Source organism: Caretta caretta, chromosome 7, assembly GCF_965140235.1.
Source record: "Caretta caretta isolate rCarCar2 chromosome 7, rCarCar1.hap1, whole genome shotgun sequence".
NCBI classification, from domain to species: Eukaryota; Metazoa; Chordata; order Testudines; family Cheloniidae; genus Caretta; species Caretta caretta.
In genome coordinates this window covers 1,515,257-1,535,210 of record NC_134212.1, presented here as the reverse complement: position 1 = coordinate 1,535,210, position 19,954 = coordinate 1,515,257, and the positions used below count along the sequence as shown (strand labels likewise).

The window sequence follows — 19,954 nt, the reverse complement described above, 5'->3', positions numbered from 1 at the left end:
GTTAGTCTCTAAGGTGCCACAAGTCCTCCTTTTCTTTTCACCAAGGTGGGTCACCGTTATTAGGCCCTATGCTGTTTGTTGTGCAGTAGCTTGGTATTTTTGCAAACTGCAGAAAACCGGCAGAACCCAGCGGAGATGAGATGGGAATTTAGGAAGGGGGGATTTCACGACCCAAGCTGGAATTGACCACAGCTGCTGCACTTAGTCCAACTCTTCTCCACAGCAGACTGACTGCTGTGCGGTACAGTAGTGCCTAGAGGCCCAAAGCAAATCAAGGACCTCCAGCAGCAGGATCTAGAGGCAGGCCAAGGGGATTTGAAGCCTGTCAGCTTAGCCTTCTTTGTCACATTCTCCCTGCATCCTGGTCTCTCCTGCCACTATGGCACTGGTGGTTGGCATTGATATGGGTGCCCAAAGTGCCATTGAGCTCTCTTTCCTTAGGTGACATGTAGCTGATGCACAAACAGAATATTTCCCAGCAGAAACTTGGGGAGATTCGTTGGGCCACAGAACATATGAATGGCCATGCTGGGTCAGAACAAAGGTCCATCTAGCCCAGTATCCTGTCTGCTGCCAGCAGCCAGTGCCAGGTGCTTCAATGAGAATCAAGAGAACAGGCAATCATCAAGTGAGCCATCCCCTGTTTTCTAGTCCCAACATCTGGCAATCAGAGGCTTAGGCACATCCAGAGTGTGGGGTTGTATCTTGGCTAATAGCCATAGCTTGACCTATCTACCCTGAACTTATTTAATTAGTTTTTGAACCCAGTTATACTTTGGCCTTCACAGCATCTCCTGGCAATGAGTTCCACAGGGTGACTGTCTGTTGTGTGAAGAAGTACTGCCTTGTGTTTGGTTTAAATCTGCGGCCTGTCAATTTCATCGGTGACCCCTGGTTCTTGTGTTATATGAAGGGGTAAATAACTCTTCCCTATTCACTGTCTCCAAACCATTCATGATGTTACAGACCTCTATCATATCCCCCCAGATGGTAGCTACAGAGTGTGTGCTGAGGCCTGGGGGTCTGCCCTGCTTTCCCAGCCCTGGTAAGTGCTGCTTGTTATGAGAGCTGGCAGTCTGGCTCCCCTTGATATGTTGGACAGTCCCCTTTTGGGGCTCCATGTTTGCTCTGGAGATATTGTTGTTAGGTGTATAGTGCTCTCAGTGGGCCTGGTGCTACCAGGTGGGTGGAAGGATGAGCTCCCTGCCTCAAAGGGCATCTAAGCTAACGCTAGGCCAAACCCATGCTCAAAGGTCAGTAAGCCATGGAGGGCACGTGGGGCAAAAGGAGGGAAGATCCCACCTTGGAGCGCAGCTTCCCATGGGCAGTATGAGGGAGAGCTGATCGCATTGGGTTTGTGAGTAACAAGAAATGTGAATGAAGGGGTGTTCACTGGAGGGCTAGCACCAAGAGGGCTCTGCAGTCAGACAGCATGTCTGGCCAGTAGCCAGCCCTGGGGGTTGGGCCATGCTGGATCCCCCTGTAGCCACAGACCGGTTAGAGATGGGAGAGACCTCTCTGTCCCCTCCATGTCGTCTTCCCTTGCTTGACATGCAGCAAAGGTGCACTGCTCTCTGCACCACCACTCACAGCCAAGAGGTGATCTGAGAATTCCTGCTCACGCCAGACCAACTACTGACTGTCTGCAGTGACAGGAAGAGACCTGTGTGCCTCAGGGTGTTCCCCTGCTCCTGCCTAGCTCTGCTGGGCTCTCCAGCCTGCGGGCCCAGCCGTGTCCAACCTGAGAAGAGAGGAGAGGCAGGAGAGAGCGATCACAAGGCAAGAGGCTGGATCTGCACATTTTCCACCCTTGCAGTGGCAACGCTCAGGCTCTAGTACAGATGAGGCGCTGTGCTAACCACTGTGTGGTCTGGGCTTGCTCTGAGCAGGGTTAAACATCTCAGCGGTGAAAACTCCAGCACGACATCTGCACTGGGGCTTCCATCGTTGCTTCCCCTGGGTGAGATGCGCTGGTGGGTGCACAGTGCTGCGAGCTCAGTGCGGAGGGAGCAAAGTCCACCAGCAAAAGTACCCTGCTTTGGCTGCTCCCCTGCCCTGGGGAGTGCGCAGGAGCAGCTGTCCCCTGGCCAGCTGGGAGGCCAGGCAGGGGTTGCCTCAGGAGGGCTGGCTCTGTCCTGACTCCTGTGGGTACCAACGCATAGTGGCTGCAGCACAGGCAGGGAGGAACCACTCCAGCCCCAGCAAGCAGCCCAGCTTCAGGGGACTCGGTAGGGCAGACAAAGGAGACGAGGCGTTATTGGGAGTCAGGGTGCTGGCGGCACATGGCTCAGCAGGAGGCTTGGAGCTGTTGGGGTGTGGTGATCAGGACCTCCTGAGGGTCTCCCCCAGTGCACAGATCTGCTGACTTTCCCATGACGCAGTATGTGGTGAGGGCATGCGAGCTGTCATGGACTTGGGAACTGACTCGGAACCAGACTGGGCACTTCCAGCTGAGACAGCAAAGCGAGGGGGGCACTAGGAAAACAGGCCAACACAGCCTGGATCCAGGCCCTTCCGGGGGGTCAGTAGTGAAGACTGATGGCCCTGTGGGAGGCTGGGAGGGGTGTATCATCTCCATGGGACAGGCAGCAAAACGAAGGCCCAGACAAAGTAGTGGCAGGGCTGGAATAGAGCCCACATCCCCTGTTCAACTGCTAGACCAAATCTAGGAGTCCTTACGCCTAGCCTCCTCTGCCCGCTAGGTAACGTTGGCTGGGGAAAATGATGAGCCACGTATCAAGTCATTTTGCACATTGTATTGAGAGCTCTTCCAGAGGCAGGCACACGTGGACTGAAGGCCACAGACCAGGAGAGGGAGTCAGTGGGAGAGCAGTCTGCCTTCAGTCACAGAGCTACATTCAGGCAGGGTGGGATCCTCTGGATCGCATGCTGGGCTAACGGCACTCAGTCTTCCTCCAGGAGGTGCCGAAAGAGCTTTGGACGGACACGACATTCCCGATGGCTCTCTGGCTGCTCACTCAGCGGGAGTGATCGTGTCATTCCAAAGCAGTTTCTCTCCAGCGGCTGGATGGTGGCAGGGTTGCTAGAGTCTGTCATGTTCCAGCTCAGATCACCCACGTGGCTGCTTCTCCATGGAAGACCATGCTGCCCCCCACTGTCCTGGCTGGCTCCAGTGTCACCCTGGTTCCTACGCCTGGAGCGTGGAGAGCAGAGAGCGCCCCCCACCAGCCCCGTTTAGAAGGGACGAGGAATCTCAGGCAAACGTGTGAGCGCCCCCCACCAGCCCCGTTTAGAAGGGACGAGGAATCTCAGACAAACGTGTGAGCGCCCCCCACCAGCCCTGTTTAGAAGGGACGAGGAATCTCAGGCAAACGTGTGAGCGCCCCCCACCAGCCCCGTTTAGAAGGGACGAGGAATCTCAGGCAAACGTGTTCTGTGCTTGCCCCTCAGCTGCGCTGCTCCCTGCATGCCAGATTGCTGCCGTGGGCTTGCCTGCTGTATCTCACTGCTGCCCTGCTCATGGCACTAGCTTAGAGGCTCTGGTTGGAGCTTCAGGTCCTCACTGGTCTTCCCTTGCCTTAGTTTCCCGTTCCTCTTGACTACTGCTGCTTCCAGCCCAAACCTGGATCCAGCCCGCTGGGTGCCTGTGAGCACCTCCTTCCCTTCAGTGGCTGTCTAGGAACATTTTGTCTGCCCTCAGCTCTTTCCTTGGGCATCTGGGGACTGAGGTCAGGCAGCTTTGAAACCGAAAGGGCAGCAGGATCGTGAAGTGTTGCCCAAACTCTCCATCCCAGGCTGGAGGGAGCCTCCTGCTAGGGGAAGAGGAATTGGCTCTGGGTGTGTCCCTCCTGCCCAAGGCTGATGCCATGTCTCAGGGGAGAGGCACTGTGGGCTTGCTCTCCAGAGTCTGGACTCACCTGTGCCCAGTTGTGCCCTGTGGCATCCCATGATTTGGGACCTCGGGGTGTGCCACGTTACTTGCACCTGTGCACCACCTGCACAGGGGAGCTGCTACAGACAGTGCAGTCACCCACTAGCAGGCAAGGCCAGTCCGTTCTCCAGTAGATAACGGGAAGGTCCTTGTAGACACGACCCTGGGCTTTTCCCATCCACATCCCCCTGTGGCTCTGCCAGGAGTTCTCTATCTCCCAGTGCTGGGCTGGTTGGATCCCTCCTGCTGCGTCACTTTTCTGAGCACTAGTGCGTGCAAGGCCCAGCCTGTGGCGCAGAGCTGGGGAAGAGCCCTCCTCCCTCCAGCCTGAGTTACACTTACAGCAGCAGGAAGCACGTGCATGTGTCTTGTGAATTCAGCCTCCTGCTGGGGTCCTCTCTGGCCTGCTGCAGGTGGCCACATCCACATTGTGGCCGGCAGCTGGTGGCTGCCGCTTCTGCAGAGACTCTTCTGGTGGTTTTCCCCCAGGAAATGCACAGCTATCTTTAGATAGCTAGAGCACGAGACTGCAGGAGAGCCCTGTGGACTCAGCCTCCTGCTGCTCAGCTGGTTCAGTGCCTGCAGTGAGGAAGCAGGGCCAGAGTTTGGGGGCCAGCTCCTCCCTGATTGAACCAGACCTCACTCATGTCAAAGGGAGCCCTGCTGGGTGGGGAGACGTATTGTGCCTCTCCCCTGCACATGCAAGCCCAGATGCAATCTGGGACCTGCCTTTGAACTGCAACTAGGTTCAGTTTGTGGGGTGCCCACTTTGCCCCACCCAGCACGGCTGCTGCAGTAGGTCCCAAAACCACATGTCCTTTGAGGTGGGGCTTTTGAGTACAGTGGCAAGGCAACACAGTGCCTGGGTAGGCGTGTGCCCTGTGTGGAGTCCTCTGCAGGTCCCAGTTCAGGGTGGGGAACCGGCCACTTTACCCAGCAAAGTGCTGAGTGCCAGCCTGTCTGTCCGTCCCCTCCTCCCCAGGACTGGGGTCTCTTGGCTTTGTTTGATGCTCCCTGGCTGGAAGACCGGTCTGCAGCCAAGCACCTGTTACAGTAACCGTTGGGTGGGACTGGAGGTTTCTCTTTCGCTTGTTCAGGCCCTGCCTTCACTTCCTGTTTCTCCCGCCTGCAGAGAGTCTCTGCTTCCCCAGCACAAGGCATGCAGCCACAGTGGCAGCCCTTGCTGTGCTCATTCATGGGTGTGGCTGCCCAGAGCCGCAGGGGCCCCACAGCAAGAAGGAGCCTGGGCATGTTAAAGAGCAGAGTTTAAAACTCCTGACTCCCACCACCTGGGGTATTCCAGTCTCCCTCATTCTACTGCTGTGAAGCAATACCAGCCCACAGACCGGCAGGGCCGCCGCCTCGTAGCCCTGGTCTGCAGCCCCTGCTATTCCAGCTCTCCCACTCCTGAGCAGTTGGCCCCAGTTGTCTGTGCAGAGATTTTTGTTGCAAGACGGAAAGAACCAAATTCCCCTCAATCCAAGAGGTTACTGTGTAAAGCCATAGGCCTCACTCCCTGTGTTGGTGCGTCCCGTTGCTCTCACCCTACTTGTGTGGTCTGTGTTCCTGTCACCACTATGCCTCTATCCCACCCAACTCTTGGCCCGTTGTTTAAAGCAGCCAAATAGCTGTCTGTGTAACTACCTGAGACTGGCCTGACTCTTGTGGAGTACACAGAGAGCAGCAAACCATCCAAGGTCCCTTTGCTCCGAGAAAGTCCTGCAGAGGCTGTGAAGGGAAGGAGTTACTTCTAGTCCATTAGAACAAACCATTATTACAAGGAAGAGACTTGCATTCTGTAACCCAGGAAGACCCAGTGCCTACCAGTAGCATGACCAGATGTCCCGATTTTATAGGGACAGTCCTGATATTTGGGGCTTTTTCTTATATAGGCTCCTATTACCCCCCCATCCCCATCCCGATTTTTCACACTTGCTATCTGTCAGTACCTACCTGTCAGTAATGTTCCTTGGAGCAGTGTCTCGGGGGCTTGGCAGAGAGCTTGAAAATGCATATGATGCTATGAGCCCTTGGTGTGAGGTTGCCCCAGTGCAGGATGGGCTGACAGATGCCCGGGCAGGAGAGCAGGTAACGAAATCCAACCGCAGCTGGGATGCTCGGAGGAAGACAGCTGCTTTTGGGATTCCGTTGCCCGCTGTCACGCTATCGAGTGGGCAGGTGGGTATCTGGTGCAACAATCCCCAGGAACCAGGCCCAGCAGAAAAGTCCATCTTCAGATTCCTGGGGTGGGTGTAGAGCAACAGACTAACACCATGTAAAATAGCACGGCTACGACAGCACTGCAAACAGTCAAACCGTCCGTGGGATACACCAAGGAGCGGATGATCACTTACCACAGCTGCCAACAGCGGGACCCACATGAGGGAGCGTTGAGACTGTCTTGAACTCACCGAGCAGCCTCTTCCCAGGGTCTACAAGCCCGCAGCAGATCACTGTAGGAAGAGGAACTCCTCCAGAATCAAGGCCTCATGAGCATGGTTAGTTAATGCTGCAGACCTATCACCGTCATGCAAACTAGCCATAGAAACTGTGTACATGGAGCAGAGAAGCCTCTGATCCCAGCCGAGGGGCCGAGGAACAGAGCCGCCCTACTCACTGCTGGAGCTGTGATCTGCTGCGACTTCAGAAGCTAAGCTTCTCTGCGCAGGGTCAGTCGCTGGGTTTTAGAAATCCAGGGAGCGGCAATAAGTGGTGATGTAAAGTGGTGCTCATCCCTTGGAGTCATTAGTGAGCCCAGTGTGTGACCATGATCCTATGGGGCATGGGCTGCTGGAGGTGTCCTCTTTCCAGTAAGACCTGCCCAAGGGCCTGGCCACGCAGGGTTATTAAAGATCGCCTGGCGTGTGTCCTGGCCAAAGCAGCATGTGGGTAATTATGTTCTGCTAAATTCCTTTTGCCCTTTCTGTTCGATAAGGGATTCTTCTTCACTCCCCCCTGCTAAGCTGGTGCTGGGTGCTGTTAGAGAGTTTCTGTGCTCCACCCCAGAGGGGGCTGCATTCTGATGGTGGGTATAGTAATCTCTGTGAGCACATGCATGGTTTGTAAGGGATTGGCGTAGGGAAGGAGCTGTAGGGATACAATTGTAATGGGGGGAGAGGGATCTTGCAGCAGCTCCACTCCCTGCAGGAGGCTCCACAAAGAACAGGGCAGAATCACTGGCTATGGGGCAGAGGCCAGCCAGTGCAGTGTTGGAAGAGGTTCTGGTGGGGGAGTCAGTGTGTTGGTGGCAAGAAGAGGCTGGTACCGGCGCTGCTGGCTGGCCCTGCTCCCAACAGGAGGGGCTCTGAACAGGATGGCTGAAGCTGCAAAGCTAGACAGCAGAGAACAAAGAGCTCACCTGGAGGTTGGTTGGTTGGTCCAGCCCTTTCCTAAGGAAGGAGCATCTGGCATTGTAGGAGAGGCTTGTTTAATGCCTGGAAACCCGAGACAGCCCCCCCATCCCCACCCCCAGTCCTTTCATCCTCGCTTAGGCACCTGTGGCTCCTGCTTATGGCGAGGGAGGGGGCCCAGGGGTGCTCAGCACCTCACACAGGCTGGCTGGCTCACACAGGGCGGGGAGACGCAGCCAGGGCTGCCAGTTTGAGCTGGGCAGCGGGAGTCAGGGTTCAGCTGCCGGTTGCTGAGCACACAGCCAGCCCCAGGGAGCAGCACCAGCGCTGGTAGAAGGAGGGTCTGTGAGGGGGGTTAAAGGGAAAGGGGGGTGACGAGCCCAGAGGAATTCCTGACCTGGCATCTCTTCTCTTCTGCGCCTCTCTGAACGTTTCACAGTCCGTCACTAGCAAGGTGTGACCAGCCCCAATGACCACATGCTGCTCTGGCCTGCAGGTCACTGGCCCTCCACTCAGTAAGGGGAGCCAGCTGGTTGTGCCCTCAGTCGGGTCTCTGGGGGAGTCCCCTGCTGCACATGGAGGGAGGCGCAGGAAGTGAAGTTGCTCCCCCTCCCCCACGTGCCCAGGGTAATTCCAGGGCAGGCTCTGAAAAGTGGCACAAAGTCAGCTGTGACCAGTGCCCGGACTCCTCAGCAGTGAGTCACAGCCACAAGCTGGCACAAGGTAGGGCTTGGCTCTGGGAAAGATGGCGCTTGGAGTCGGCTCTGCCCTGGACCGTCTGTGCCACCCCGAAGGCTCCGGCGCTGCCTCTGAGTGGTCGTGGGAGGCCTGGGTTGGCGCTGACAGGGGCTGTGGAATGCCAGGGGCCTGAGTCCGAGCCTTGGGGCCTGTGAACAGTCGGGCCTGTGAACACTGGCTGGCCTCCATGCGGCTCGATGTCAGTGGCGAGTCCCCTGGGTTTAGTGACAGGAGCGTGGTTTCAATGGGCAATGCTAGTGCCAATCCCAGTGCGTCGGGGGTGAGAACTGCCCTGGGACGTACACTACCAGCCGCACTGTCAGCAGGAGCCCGGAGTGCCATGGAGCCAGTTCCAGCAGGATCCCCTCCCCCAGTCCTTGGGCGCTGTGGCTGGGGTGAAGGATGCAGGGGAGGACAGTGGGTTCTGCCCAGAGTGGCTGGGGGCCATGCTAATCATGGGTTATTACTTGGGTGACGGTGTTGGCTGGAGATGTAGGCATGGTGCAAATACCTAGGGAGAGACACCCCAAGATTCTCTCTGCCAGCACCACTGCCACCGTGCCCCCGCTTCTCTGCACCCTCCTCCCCCTCAGCTCTCTCCAGGCCCCCTGGCGCTGCCCACCCCCCCTTCCCCCTCACAGGCACTGGGATGGCAGGCTCTAGTGCAAATGTTAGCAAGCTCAGTGGGGCGGGGCAGACAGGCACTGAGGAGCCACATCTGCCCAGATTGCACCCCCCCAGTCCTGCTTCTCTTCCGGCACAGACCAGTCCTTGCCTGGCTTCCTGCTGTGTCCCAGGACTCCCTCAGCCCTGCCAGGAGAGGGCACCACTCCCAGTCCTGCTCAGGTGGCACTCACCAGACAGAGAAGCTGCCTCCTTAGTGGAGCTTCTCTGCAAACCCCCCTCCCCTGACAAGCTGGCGCTGCTTGGTCCCTAAGGTCTGGGGAGGGCCTGCCCGGCTAGGTGAAGCGAGGCAGCCTGTCTCCTTGGTCTGCGTTGTGCCCTGGCCCACTGCTGAAGTACCTACAGCTTGGGCCACCCGTCCCCAGCCCAGTGCAGCCAGGCTGAAAAGCGCAGAGGGTCAAATTGCAAATACCTAATTGTTATTCATCTGTCACTGGATCCTCCCAGGACCCTTCCCTGTAAACCCCCCTCCCCCCGGCAGGAACACTGGGCCAGGGACGGTGGGTGTGTGGGACAGGTGGGACATGGGGAGGCAGCTAAACACACATACACCGCTCCCTATCTAATCCCCCAATGGCATCAGTCCGGCTGCAGGCTCTTTGGAGCAGGGGCTCTGCCACCTATTTGCAACTCTGGAGTGCTGTATAACTAAGACACCATCACTGTAACCTGGGCCCCATCTCTGCCTGCCCCAGTGCAACAGGGCCAGGCAACCTTGCCCCCTCGAGCCAGTCCCCTCCGCTGTGCGTTCTCTCTCTGTCACCTGCCTTCGAAGCCCCCTCCCTGCTCTCTGCTGGCTGGGCCTTTCCCCACGGTGGGGCTGAGCGCTCTTGGCAGGCAGAGCAACTGCAAGGAGGAAATGCTTGTGGGGAGCTGAGGAGATGGGAAACAGGAACTGGAGAGTCAGTGGTGTGTGGGGCAGAGGGGAATCCAGACCAGCAACAAACAGTAGCTTTGACACACTTTTCATGTGAGCTAGCTGCAGCTTGCAGCGACAGAGGAAAGCGCACGGCGCGGCAGCATGCACAAGTTCACAGCACTAGCTGCAAGGGTGCTCACGGTGTGGGCGGGATGGGGGCAGGAGAGCTGGGGGGAGAGCCTGGCTACTCTGGTCCCAGACTCTCCCAGCAGGGGGCACGGTGGGGGGGGCAGGAGTGCCAGCCATGCGGGAACCCTCTCCCAATGGGGGGAACTGTGGGGAGCTGCTGGCTACTCCAGTTCTGGCCTGTCTCAGCAGGGCATGCCCAACAAAGACAAGTGTCCAGCGCTTAGCGGGGTGCTGGGGCTCAAGCAGTTTTTTTACTTTCGTAATGGACGCGCCAGGCACAGAGGTGCCGGGGCTCTGAGCTGCCCGGCCTGGAGGTGCCGGGGCTCTGAGCTGGCACAAATCAAGTGCCTGCATTGGTAAAGTGTTCAACGGGTCCCTCTCTCCGTTCCAAGGGTCAGAAGTGGGGCTAGGCTGGGAACCTTCCCCAGGGGAATTCCAGCCCAAGGGAGGAGTGACTAAGCTAGCGGTGTCTCCCCTAGCTCCGTGTATCCCAAGCGGTGGGTCACAAGAAGGTTTTAGAGGGGTTGCCGTGTCCGGGGCTGGATTAACCTGTCACCGGGCCCTGGCCTAGGCAAACACGCTTCTGTTGGAGGGGAGGCCCCAGGGTCGGACTCATGGCCAGGCCAAACCCTGTGCAGCACTGTGACCCCGAGCACCAGGTCACAGTGCAGGGAGCCAGGGTAGCAGGTTAATCAAAGCCCCCCCGTCCCCTTGCCCGGGGGCACTGGCTTCCCAACCTGGGCACAGGTAGGTGGGCAGCCTGCGTGCTCCTCGCTCCGATTCATTTCCGCCATTTTGCCCGGGCTCCCCGCCATGGGCCACACCCCAGCTGTGGTGCTGACAGCTTCCTCCTGCCACCAGACACATGGCAGGGCCAGCCCAGGGGCACTTGGGATGCGTCCGGCTCCTCCACCCCTCAGTCGGTTGCTCAGTCAGGAGCCCTGAACACCCCTGGGGCACAGGGAGCAAATAGGAAATCCTCAGGGCGGGATTCAAACCTGCACCGCAGCAAGTGGCTGGACAGGGTCAGGGGTCAAATGCCAGCCCCCGGCTGTGCCAGTCAAGTGCAGCTCTCCCAGCCAGGGCACCAGCTCCCTCCTCTCACCTGCCAGTCCTGAGGGCGGGAGTGTTGTCCTGTGCAGCCGTCCTCAGCCTGTGCCAGGTTCGGGAGCTTTCCCCAGCCCCCCGGGTAGGACTGGAGGCTGCGCGGGGTCCTCTGGGCACCAGGCTCCCCCGCTGCGCCCCAGCCCCCCACAGAATGCTGCATGGGGCAGGAGGCAGCCCAGCGGGGCAGGAGGCAGCCCAGCGGGGCAGGGCAGGGCAGGCCCGCAGCCAGGGCTGCCAGCTGAGCGTGGAGTCCGCTTGGGTGGCCCCAGGCTGCCCAGAGGCAGAGGCAGAGGCAGGGCTGGGGGGGGGAGGCGGGCTCCTTCCCTCCCTCTCCAGCCGGTGCCTGTCCCTGCTTGCCAGGCTGCCCCTCCAGCTCTGGCTGCTTTATGCAGAGACGCCCAAGGCGAGTCCCTCTCGGGAAGCCCAGGGCAGCCAATCATGGACTAGCCCCCCCCACACACACACTTCCCCTTTTCAAGCAGCAGCAGTTTCACTTTTGCTATTACTCTGCCCTGTTCGCCCTGTGCTGCCTGGCGAGGCCGGGTGCAGGCTCGGGCTCCCCCAAGGGCAGGGAAGGGCAGCCCCTCGCTCTGCCTCCCTCCTGCTGTCTGTGCTGGGGGCTGGTCATACCTGGCCGTGCCTGCCCCTCGCACAGAGCCCAACCCTTTCTGCAGTGCCTGGCCATTGCCTCAGGGCACATGCAGGGGCTGTTGGCGGCAGTGTCGCTTTCCGTGGCTTTGGCACAGTTGTGTCAGGTGCCAGGCTTTGGGTCCTGAGCCAGGACCAGGGCTGGGGATTTCCATCTGCCGCAGATGTTCACAAACCAAATGAACTGAAGGTTGTGATCCCACTGCCCCCTTGCTGGGAGCTCAGCTGGGGTGGGCCAGGGAGCACATGGGCCTGTCTCCCCAGCCCTTCAGCTGGCCTCAGCACCATTCAGCTTGGGTGATAACAGAGCCAAGCTGGGTTAAACCCAGTCTAAAACCTATGTTCAGTCTGGGAATGGAGCTGGGCTGAGACAGGAAGGATGTGGAAAAATGGGAAAGCATCCAGCGGAGGGCAACAAATTATTTGGGGGCTGGAACACATGACTTATGAGGAGAGGCTGAGGGAACTGGGATTGTTTAGTCTGTGGAAGAGAAGAATGAGGGGGGATTTGATAGCTGTTTTCAACTACCTGAAAGGGGGTTCCAAAGAGGATGGATCTAGACTGTTCTCAGTGGTAGCTGATGACAGAACGAAGAGGAATGGTCTCAAGTTGCAGTGGGGGAGGTTTAGGTTGGATATTAGGAAAAACTATTTCACTAGGAGGGTGGTGAAACACTGGAATGCGTTACCTAGGGAGATGGTGGAATCACCTTCCTTAGAGGTTTTTAAGGTCAGGCTTGACAAAGCCCTGGCTGGGATGATTTAGTTGGGATCGGTCCTGCTTTGAGCAGGGGCTTGGACTAGATACCTCCTGAGGTCCCTTCCAGCCCTGAGATTCTATGTTCCTTTAACCCCACCATGGCCATTGCCAAGTATTTGTGCTGCCACGATTCTGCACATAGCTGAAAGCCTCTTCCCATGTCGGCCTCCCCACCCCCTGGGGGGATAGACTCTGCCATGGGACTGCTGAGATCCATGATCAAGGGTCGCATGGTAACCTACAACCATTGTACACCATGCTCTCGCCAAGTGCCTTCCCAAGAGCTCCCCCCGCCCCCCCCCCCCCCCGGCCCGTGCTGCCGGGTCCAGTGGGCCAGGGTCACTGTCACCAAGTCGCTGGGCCTTCAGGGTTTGAGGTTGGGTCATTCTTGCAGCTGCCAGGGCCCCACTTACCTAGCCAGTCGGGAAGCTGAAGTGTGCATGTACTGTGTATGTGGCCATCAGGAGCCTTTGTTCCCAAGAGGCAAAGTGAGCCATAGGCTGGGCTGGAGACGTGGAGATGGCAGGAGGGTGAGTCAGCAGGGAACACGGATCTAGGGGGACTTCTACACTGAACCTGACACAGTGGTCCACTCCACTCCTGCTGTCTGAATGCTCTGTGGCTGGCTTCGCTCCCATTCTTGTCCACAACTAGGAGCCACCAGTGGGATGCACCCATGAAAAAGGCTAATGCAGTCCTAGGTGAGGTATTTCCAGCAGAGACAGGGAAGTGTTAATACCTTGTACAAGGCACAGGGGAGACCTCATCTGGAATGCTAGGTGCAGTTCTGGTCTCCCGTGTTTACAAAAGATGATTTCTAGCTGGAATGGGTGCAGAGAAGGACCACTAGGATGAACTGAGGAATGGAAAAACCGAGAGGGGAATCTCGGCTTGTTTAGCCTGACCAAACGCAGGTGAGGGGAGAGCTGCTCGCTGTCCAGAAATCCATGCGAGGGATAACACCAGGCAGGGAGAGGAGTTATTGCAGTTGAGCGAAAGTCTCTACTGGAAATTAGGAGAGGGTTTCTAGCTATCAGAGGAGTGAAGTTCTGGAGCAGCCCCCGAGGGGCGCAGTGGGGGCAGAAAACCTAACTGGCTTCGAGCCTGAGCTTGAGAAGTGTCTGGAGGGGCATGGTGTGATGGGGCTGCCTATGATGGCAGGGAGCCGCTCTGCGACTGCTAGCAGGAAATATCCCAACGCCCGGAGATGGGACACGAGCTGGGGAGGGCTCTGGGTTACTGCAGACAGTTCTCTCCCAGGTGGCTGGCTGCTGGGTCTTGCCCATGTGCTCAGGGTCTAACCAATCGCCAGGTCTGGGGTCAGGAAGGAACTTTCCCCTGGGTGAGCTTGGCAGAGACCCTGGGGGAGTTACGTCTTCCCCAGCAGCATGGGGCACAGGGCACTGGCTGTTTTGAGTTCGTGTCAATGGTGGATTCTCACTGGAAGGTTTTAAATCTGGATTTGAGGATGTCAGTGACTCAGCCAGAGGCTGGGGTTGATCCCTGGAGGAGGTGGGTGAGGCTCGGTGGCCTGCACCATGCAGGGGATCCATCCCTGTGTAACACTGAGGAACGAGGGGAAGGGGGAGAATGGGACAGCACCACTGCCAAAGCCTGAGTCAGAGGAGGGCATCCTTGTATTTAGGGCACTGGCCTGGGACCCCCAAAGTCTGCGTTCAGTCCCCAGTTCTGCCCCAGGCTTCCTGTGCAACCTTGTGCTGGTCCCTTCATAGTGCAGCCCCTCAGGTCTCCTCTGTGTAACATGGGGGGAGAACTGCATGCCTCACAGGGAACTTGCAGAAATGTCCTTTGGGAGGCTACCCCAGCAATGGGGCCATGGAAAGTCCTAGAAATAACTATACCCCGAGCCCGCTTGTGTACGGTGCCAGGGAAAGCAGCTGGTGTGCGGAGCCCCCAGTTGTGCTGAGCTTTCAGGGCTGGCTAATTGCAACTTGTGGCATTGGGAGAGGCGGTTCCGCCCTGGCAGGGTGTAGCCGCACAAGTCAGGGGAGGCGTCTTGAATAACACTGACAGGCAGAGAGGGACGGAAACTGGCATATGGGACCTGACCCAGCCCAGCCCTGCTGCTGTTTTACAGGGACAAGCAGGGAAACCTGAGCCCGAAATCCAAGCGGATTAGCTGGCTTGGGTTTCTGCAGTGGCTCAGGTCCAGCTTGCAGGTGTTTGGTGGGGAGGAGGTCTGCCCCCAGCTTCACCCACAGCCACTTTCCTGCTTTCCCAAAGCAGCCCTAGGCTACTTGGATCCAGTGCAAGCCCCTTGCAGACATCTTGGGGGGAGGAGGGGAGTAATGGAGGTAATTGTAATCCCCTCTTTGTCCCCACAGAGCCCAGGTGATGCCCCTCAGTCCCCAGGAGGCAGGGGAAAATATCTTTGCTGCTTCTGGAGGGGTGGGGGTGTCTGTGAGGCACAGAGAATCTGGGCCAGAGCACAGCATTGAACCCAGAGCGTTTTAGCCACAAGGACATCCTGCCTGCCTAGCCACAGCCCACAGGGCCTTGTGCTGAGCACCCGCAAAACCCACACCCCAGGGGTCTCCTTCTGGACACCGTGTTTCAGCCAATGTGATGCCCTCCTCCAGCTGAGTGCTAACGGGCGCCCATGCTGCAGTCAGGCAGTGCAGGCCTGTTTGCGAGAAGCCGCGGGGACTTGTACAGGCTTGCAGGTGTGTAGTGCAGTAAGGAGAGGAGGTTGGCTTTCCAGAGAACAGTTTGCAGCCAGGCCCCATTAGCCTTTCTTTGTCCTCAGTAAGGAGCGTGTTCAGCCTGTGATCAGGGCGAACTCTGCCCCTGTGCTAAGGCAGCATTGGTGTCATTGAGCAACCTGGCCTGGCTTTGGAACCAGTTTTGGTTTTGGAATGTCCTGGAGTTCTGTCACCATCCCAGGGAGTCCCAGCGAGCAGAGCCTGGCCGCACTGTCTGCAAGGCCCCTGCCTTTCGGAGCTCGGCTCCTGGAGCCGTGACCCAATCTGCAGAAGTCCTGGGCCTGCCCCACCCATGCAGTGGCTCTGAGGTCAGGAGCTGGGCCAGCAAAGCCCACCTCTCCAGTGCAAGAGGTCCCGGCTAGCACTCAGCCCTCCTCCAAAGCTGCTTTGGCTGTCTTTACCCGTGATGCTCTGTGCCAGGGCTCTCCTCAGTTGACCATCCCTCAGGTGGGCACTAGCCAGGGGCCAACGTTGAGCCCCCAGCCCATCTCCCCTCTGGCAACTGCGAGGCCAGCTTGGAAGTGATCTGTGCAACCATCTGCCAGCACCGCCCTGGGAGGGGACAAGCCGGCACTGCTCTGCTGAGGCTGAGAGACTCATTGTCCATTAATTGACACCTGGGAAAAGCCCCCTGGTCCCCAGGGGCAGGTGCTTTCCAGCAGCCCTGGCACTTGGCTCAGCCCCACCCTAGTGAGGGCTCAAGTGTGGGGGAAGCAGTGCCAGGTCCCGGGGTAGGGGGACTAGTGAAATCCACTCCAGGCTCCTCCTCTACTCTGGCCAAGCAGACACCTGGGGGGCTTGCAGGGAAGGCTGCAGGCCCCATGTCTGAGCAGCCCTGATGCTGCCGTTTGGCTGCAGGGGCCTGACCATGCCACAGCAACCCTGGCCTGGGGAGCACCACAGCCCCCCAGTGCATAGGGGTCCCCCGCCCCAGCACACCATGAAGGGACTGGGAGAATGTGCAGAGTGGTAGTGGGGTGCCTGGAACAGAGCAGTGGGCCTGGGGGCGGGGGGCCAGCACAGAGCAGTGGGGCTGGGAGTAGGTGGGGCCGGCGCGGAGCAGTGGGGCTGGGGGCAGGTGGGGCCGGCGCGGAGCAGTGGGGCTGGGGGCAGGTGGGGCCGGCGCGGAGCAGTGGGGCTGGGGGCAGGTGGGGCCGGCGCGGAGCAGTGGGGCTGGGGGCAGGTGGGGCCGGCATGGAGCAGTGGGGTTCGGGGTGGGGGCAGGTGGGGCCGGCGCGGAGCAGTGGGGCTCGGGGTGGGGGCCGGCATGGAGCAGTGGGGCTGGGGGCAGGTGGGGCCGGCATGGAGCAGTGGGGCTCGGGGTGGGGGCAGGTGGGGCCGGCGCGGAGCAGTGGGGCTCGGGGTGGGGGCCGGCATGGAGCAGTGGGGCTGGGGGCAGGTGGGGCCGGCATGGAGCAGTGGGGCTCGGGGTGGGGGCAGGTGGGGTCGGCGCGGAGCAGTGGGGCTCGGGGTGGGGGCAGGTGGGGCCGGCGTGGAGCAGTGGGGCGCAGGGGCCGGCAGACCCTGGGCAGCACCAAGCGCTCCCGAGCCCAGCGGGGAGCTCCCAGCGCCGGGCAGCAGGGGGCAGCAGCGGGAGCGGCGGCAGGGCCCGGCAGGCCGCTCTTTCCGCCGCGCTGCTCCTCGGCAGCGTCTGCAGGCCGCGTAAGCGGGGCTCGTGCAGCCGGTGCCCCTCACTCCCGACCCGCAGCCCCCCCCGCTCCCCCCGCCGGTGCCCCTCACTCCCGACCCGCAGCCCCCCCCCGCGTGCCCCTCACTCCCGACCCGCAGCCCCCCCCGCTTCCCCCGCCGGTGCCCCTCACTCCCAACCTACAGCCCCCCCCCGCTCCCCCCGCCGGTGCCCCTCACTCCCAACCTACAGCCCCCCCCCGCTTCCCCCGCCGGTGCCCCTCACTCCCAACCTACAGCCCCCCCCCGCTTCCCCCGCCGGTGCCCCTCACTCCCAACCTACAGCCCCCGCTACCCCAGCCCTGGGCTCCTCCCGCCGGTGCCCCTCCATCCACCCCCACAGTGCTCCGTGGTTCAGCCCAGGGCTCTCCACACAGCTGGCGCTGGTGGTTTCTCGGTGCGCTGGGGTTGCCAGCTGCAGCCCCGGGCGGGCTGTGAGCAGGCGCCCCGTGGCTATGCCCTGACCCCTCTCTCCGTCTCATTGCAGCAGGATGGTTCTGGCCTCCGTGAGGATGCTCTGCCGCGGGGGCTTAGCTCCTAGCTGGAGGCTGGCAGCTGCCAGGAGAGCCCCGGACTGGTAAGGTCGGGAGCGCCCCGTGGGGCCCAGCACCACGTCTCCCTGGATTTCCCTTGGCCCAGCGCGGGCCTGACCTCCCTCTGCCTGGGAGAGGCCGTCCTCAGCAGCTAGCAGAGCCTGGCCACTGTGGTGAATGAGGCCAGGTCTAGGCTGGCCGGTGCTCTAGCTGCAAGACAGAGCTGGCCAGCAATGCCCATGGCCCCTCTTACCCAGGCCCAGCTGCTGCTCCTGCACTCAGTCCCTGCGTGGTGGGGCTTGAGCTGGCCACTCAGAGGCTGTCTGGGAGCCTTCGTCAGCCCTGCGGTTATGAGGCCCTTCACGGCAGTAGGGGAGCCAGCCACCATGCACAGTGGGGGGAGGTCTCTGCCCAAGGGGGACTGCGGGTGAGGAAGCGAAGTCTTGGGGCTTTTGGCTGGTGGGTCTCAGTCAAGCCTTCCTGTGACAGGCAGCCTCGCCGGGGTCACCGCCTCACCCCTGCAGATGACGAGCTTTACCAGAAGACAACGCTGAAGGCGCTGGAGCGGGAATCCTCCAGCATGATGTTCATAGACAGCTACAGCAGCCGGGGCTTCACCATCAATGGGGACAAGGTGGTGGGGCCCTGCGCCATCATCCCACGTGCCATCCTGCAGTGGAATGTGAGTGCCCCAGGGGTCCTCCCCCTCCCCACAGGGCCTGGGCCTTCAACTCCCCACTGTGTTGAGCTCCCAGGCCTGGGGCAGTGGAGTTCCCCATGCCCAGGTGGCCAGTCCAGTCCTGGGGGTGGGTGTGTGGGAGACCCAGGGAGCTAGGCCTGGTTGGGAACATGTCCGTCACTTTGACTCTTCCCTGCCCCCAAGGGGGTGTGCAGGTGGTTTGACCTGGACCTCCCTGGCTGTGTGTTGAAACCTGCCCAGTCAAGGCAGCAGCAAGCTCTAGGGGCAGGTTGCTATTGGACTAGTGTGGGCGTGATGGTTCAGTGGGGCATCTCCCCCATGCAGGGCACAGACTGCATTCCAAGCCAGGTGGCATTGTGAGCAGGAGAGGTGCACAGGGAGGTGTCTTGTCTCTGAGTGTCCTTTCTTTCCTTCAGGTTGGCTCTTACCAGGACATCACTGAGGAGAGCCTGGTACTGTTCCGGCTGCTGGAGCCAAGAATAGGTAGGTTGGAGGCGCAGAGACGAGCTGGGCACTGGGTGGGTGTGCTGGTCCCTAGAGTGAGCCAGGAGCAGGGGCTGCACTGGCCAATCCACACTTCTGACCTGCCCATGGCATGTGCTGGCACATGTCCTGCTACCCTGCCCTTGTCTGAGCCAAAGCAGAACTTCCCCTTCCCCAGACACTGCCCAGCAATGAGTATCGGGAGTGGGGCAGCCAGGCTGGGGTTACTCCGTGTCTTACAAGGCGGTGGCCACTGTAGTCTGAATGGACGGATGGGGCTGTGGCTGGGGGAGGGACTGGCCAGCGCCAGGATGGCTGTACTGGTTGTGTGCTGTGGCTGAAGCTGTAGGTGCTGAGCACCCACCACAATGTGGGGCGGGCGAGGGACAGGGCTGAGTTTCGCCATGGGGCTAACACAGCCTCTCTCCCCTGGGCTTGTCTCTTGCTACTAGAAATCCTGGTGCTGGGCATGGGGGACAAGGTGGAGCGGCTGGAGCCCGACGTCCTGAAGTTCATGAGGGAATGTGGAATCGCTGTGGAGGTGCAGAACACGGTAGGGGGGACATGCTGGGAACACGAGTGAAGCTGAGCAGACTTGCCAGGCCCCTACCTCAGGGCTGTCTGCAGCAGCTCAGAATATCTGTTCAGGAAGCCCAGAACAAGGGGCATGTTCTGAGGCGAAGGTAACCACTCCTCCCCCAGGCCCTGCCCTATGCATTGACCCCTTGCTCAGATGGGTGGAGGCCACCAGTGACCCTGCAGGGCCAGGGAGTGTGAAGCATGACCCAGTTACTGGGCCCCCTACCACATCATTTCACCGGACTGTGCAATGGCAGCATCCCTGTGATCATGCGCACAGCTCTGCAATGGTTGTGGGCCTAGGCACATGCTGGGACAGGGCATCTGTGCCTTGGTGGCTATTTGCTTGAGATGCAGTCCTGCCAACATGAGCTGAACCCTCAGGTGCAGTGACAGGCATGGAACTCTGTTCCCAGCACCATAGACCCTGGGCTAATGATCACGTGTCTAGTGGTGAAAGGCAGGCCTGGGAGTAGGTGGGCAGAGATGAGAACATGGCTTAAGGGCAGGGTATGTGGGCTTCTTCTCCCCTGCTTCCAGGAAGACAGGGGCTTGGGTAAATGTTCCACATGGCCAAGGGCTGTGCATTAGTCATTGATGGTTTCTGGGCCTCTGCCTTCTCTTTCACAGCCTAACGCTTGTGCAACGTTCAACTTCCTGACAAGTGAGGGTCGGGCAACTGCAGCTGCCCTCATCCCCCCCCGTGCTGTTGGAGCCCTGAGGTAGAAGCAGCTGAGCCCCTGTGGCGGGACAGGGCCTGGAAACAGAACATGAACTGTTACTAGAAAGGAGAAAATGGTTCAGAATAAACTGTGACCAGCTGTGCAGGGCCATGGGTGTCTGTCTGAACTGCTGGGCCTGGCCCCTCACTCAGGTGGGGGCTTGCTGCTAGGGACTATGCAAAAGAAGATAAGGGCTGCAGGGGCAGCTACCCCCATGTTGGTGCAGAACTGTTCCTGGAACAGGCTGTAGCCCTGACTCAAAGCCTCTCTGTCCCTGGGCCCAGGAATGCTAGTGGCAGGA

At 59.7% G+C, this 19,954-nt stretch overlaps 1 protein-coding gene and 1 long non-coding RNA gene across 4 annotated transcripts in view; one reads left to right on the top strand and one right to left on the bottom strand.

Moving 5' to 3' along the window:
• Nucleotides 1–19,954, top strand: part of NDUFAF3 (NADH:ubiquinone oxidoreductase complex assembly factor 3) — a 47,765-nt gene that overhangs the window by 4,287 nt on the left and 23,524 nt on the right. The window contains exons 1-6 of one of the 3 annotated variants that reach the window (XM_048858598.2): nucleotides 16,475–16,612; nucleotides 17,124–17,213; nucleotides 17,659–17,851; nucleotides 18,286–18,352; nucleotides 18,805–18,905; nucleotides 19,562–19,762. In XM_048858598.2, the coding sequence (XP_048714555.1) occupies nucleotides 17,128–17,213; nucleotides 17,659–17,851; nucleotides 18,286–18,352; nucleotides 18,805–18,905; nucleotides 19,562–19,657 (543 nt within the window). In that variant the 5' untranslated portion in view covers nucleotides 16,475–16,612; nucleotides 17,124–17,127 and the 3' untranslated portion in view covers nucleotides 19,658–19,762. Of the gene's footprint in view, nucleotides 1–16,474; nucleotides 16,613–17,123; nucleotides 17,214–17,658; nucleotides 17,852–18,285; nucleotides 18,353–18,804; nucleotides 18,906–19,561; nucleotides 19,763–19,954 lie in introns of those variants that run through there. The other 2 variants (XM_048858592.2, XM_048858596.2) reach the window with 2 other exon arrangements.
• LOC142072663 (uncharacterized) lies at nucleotides 6,051–11,103 on the bottom strand. Its single transcript, XR_012669171.1, has 3 exons — nucleotides 10,818–11,103; nucleotides 6,247–6,345; nucleotides 6,051–6,133 (listed from the first exon to the last, which is right to left on the bottom strand). It is a non-coding gene; the product is annotated as an uncharacterized LOC142072663 (long non-coding RNA).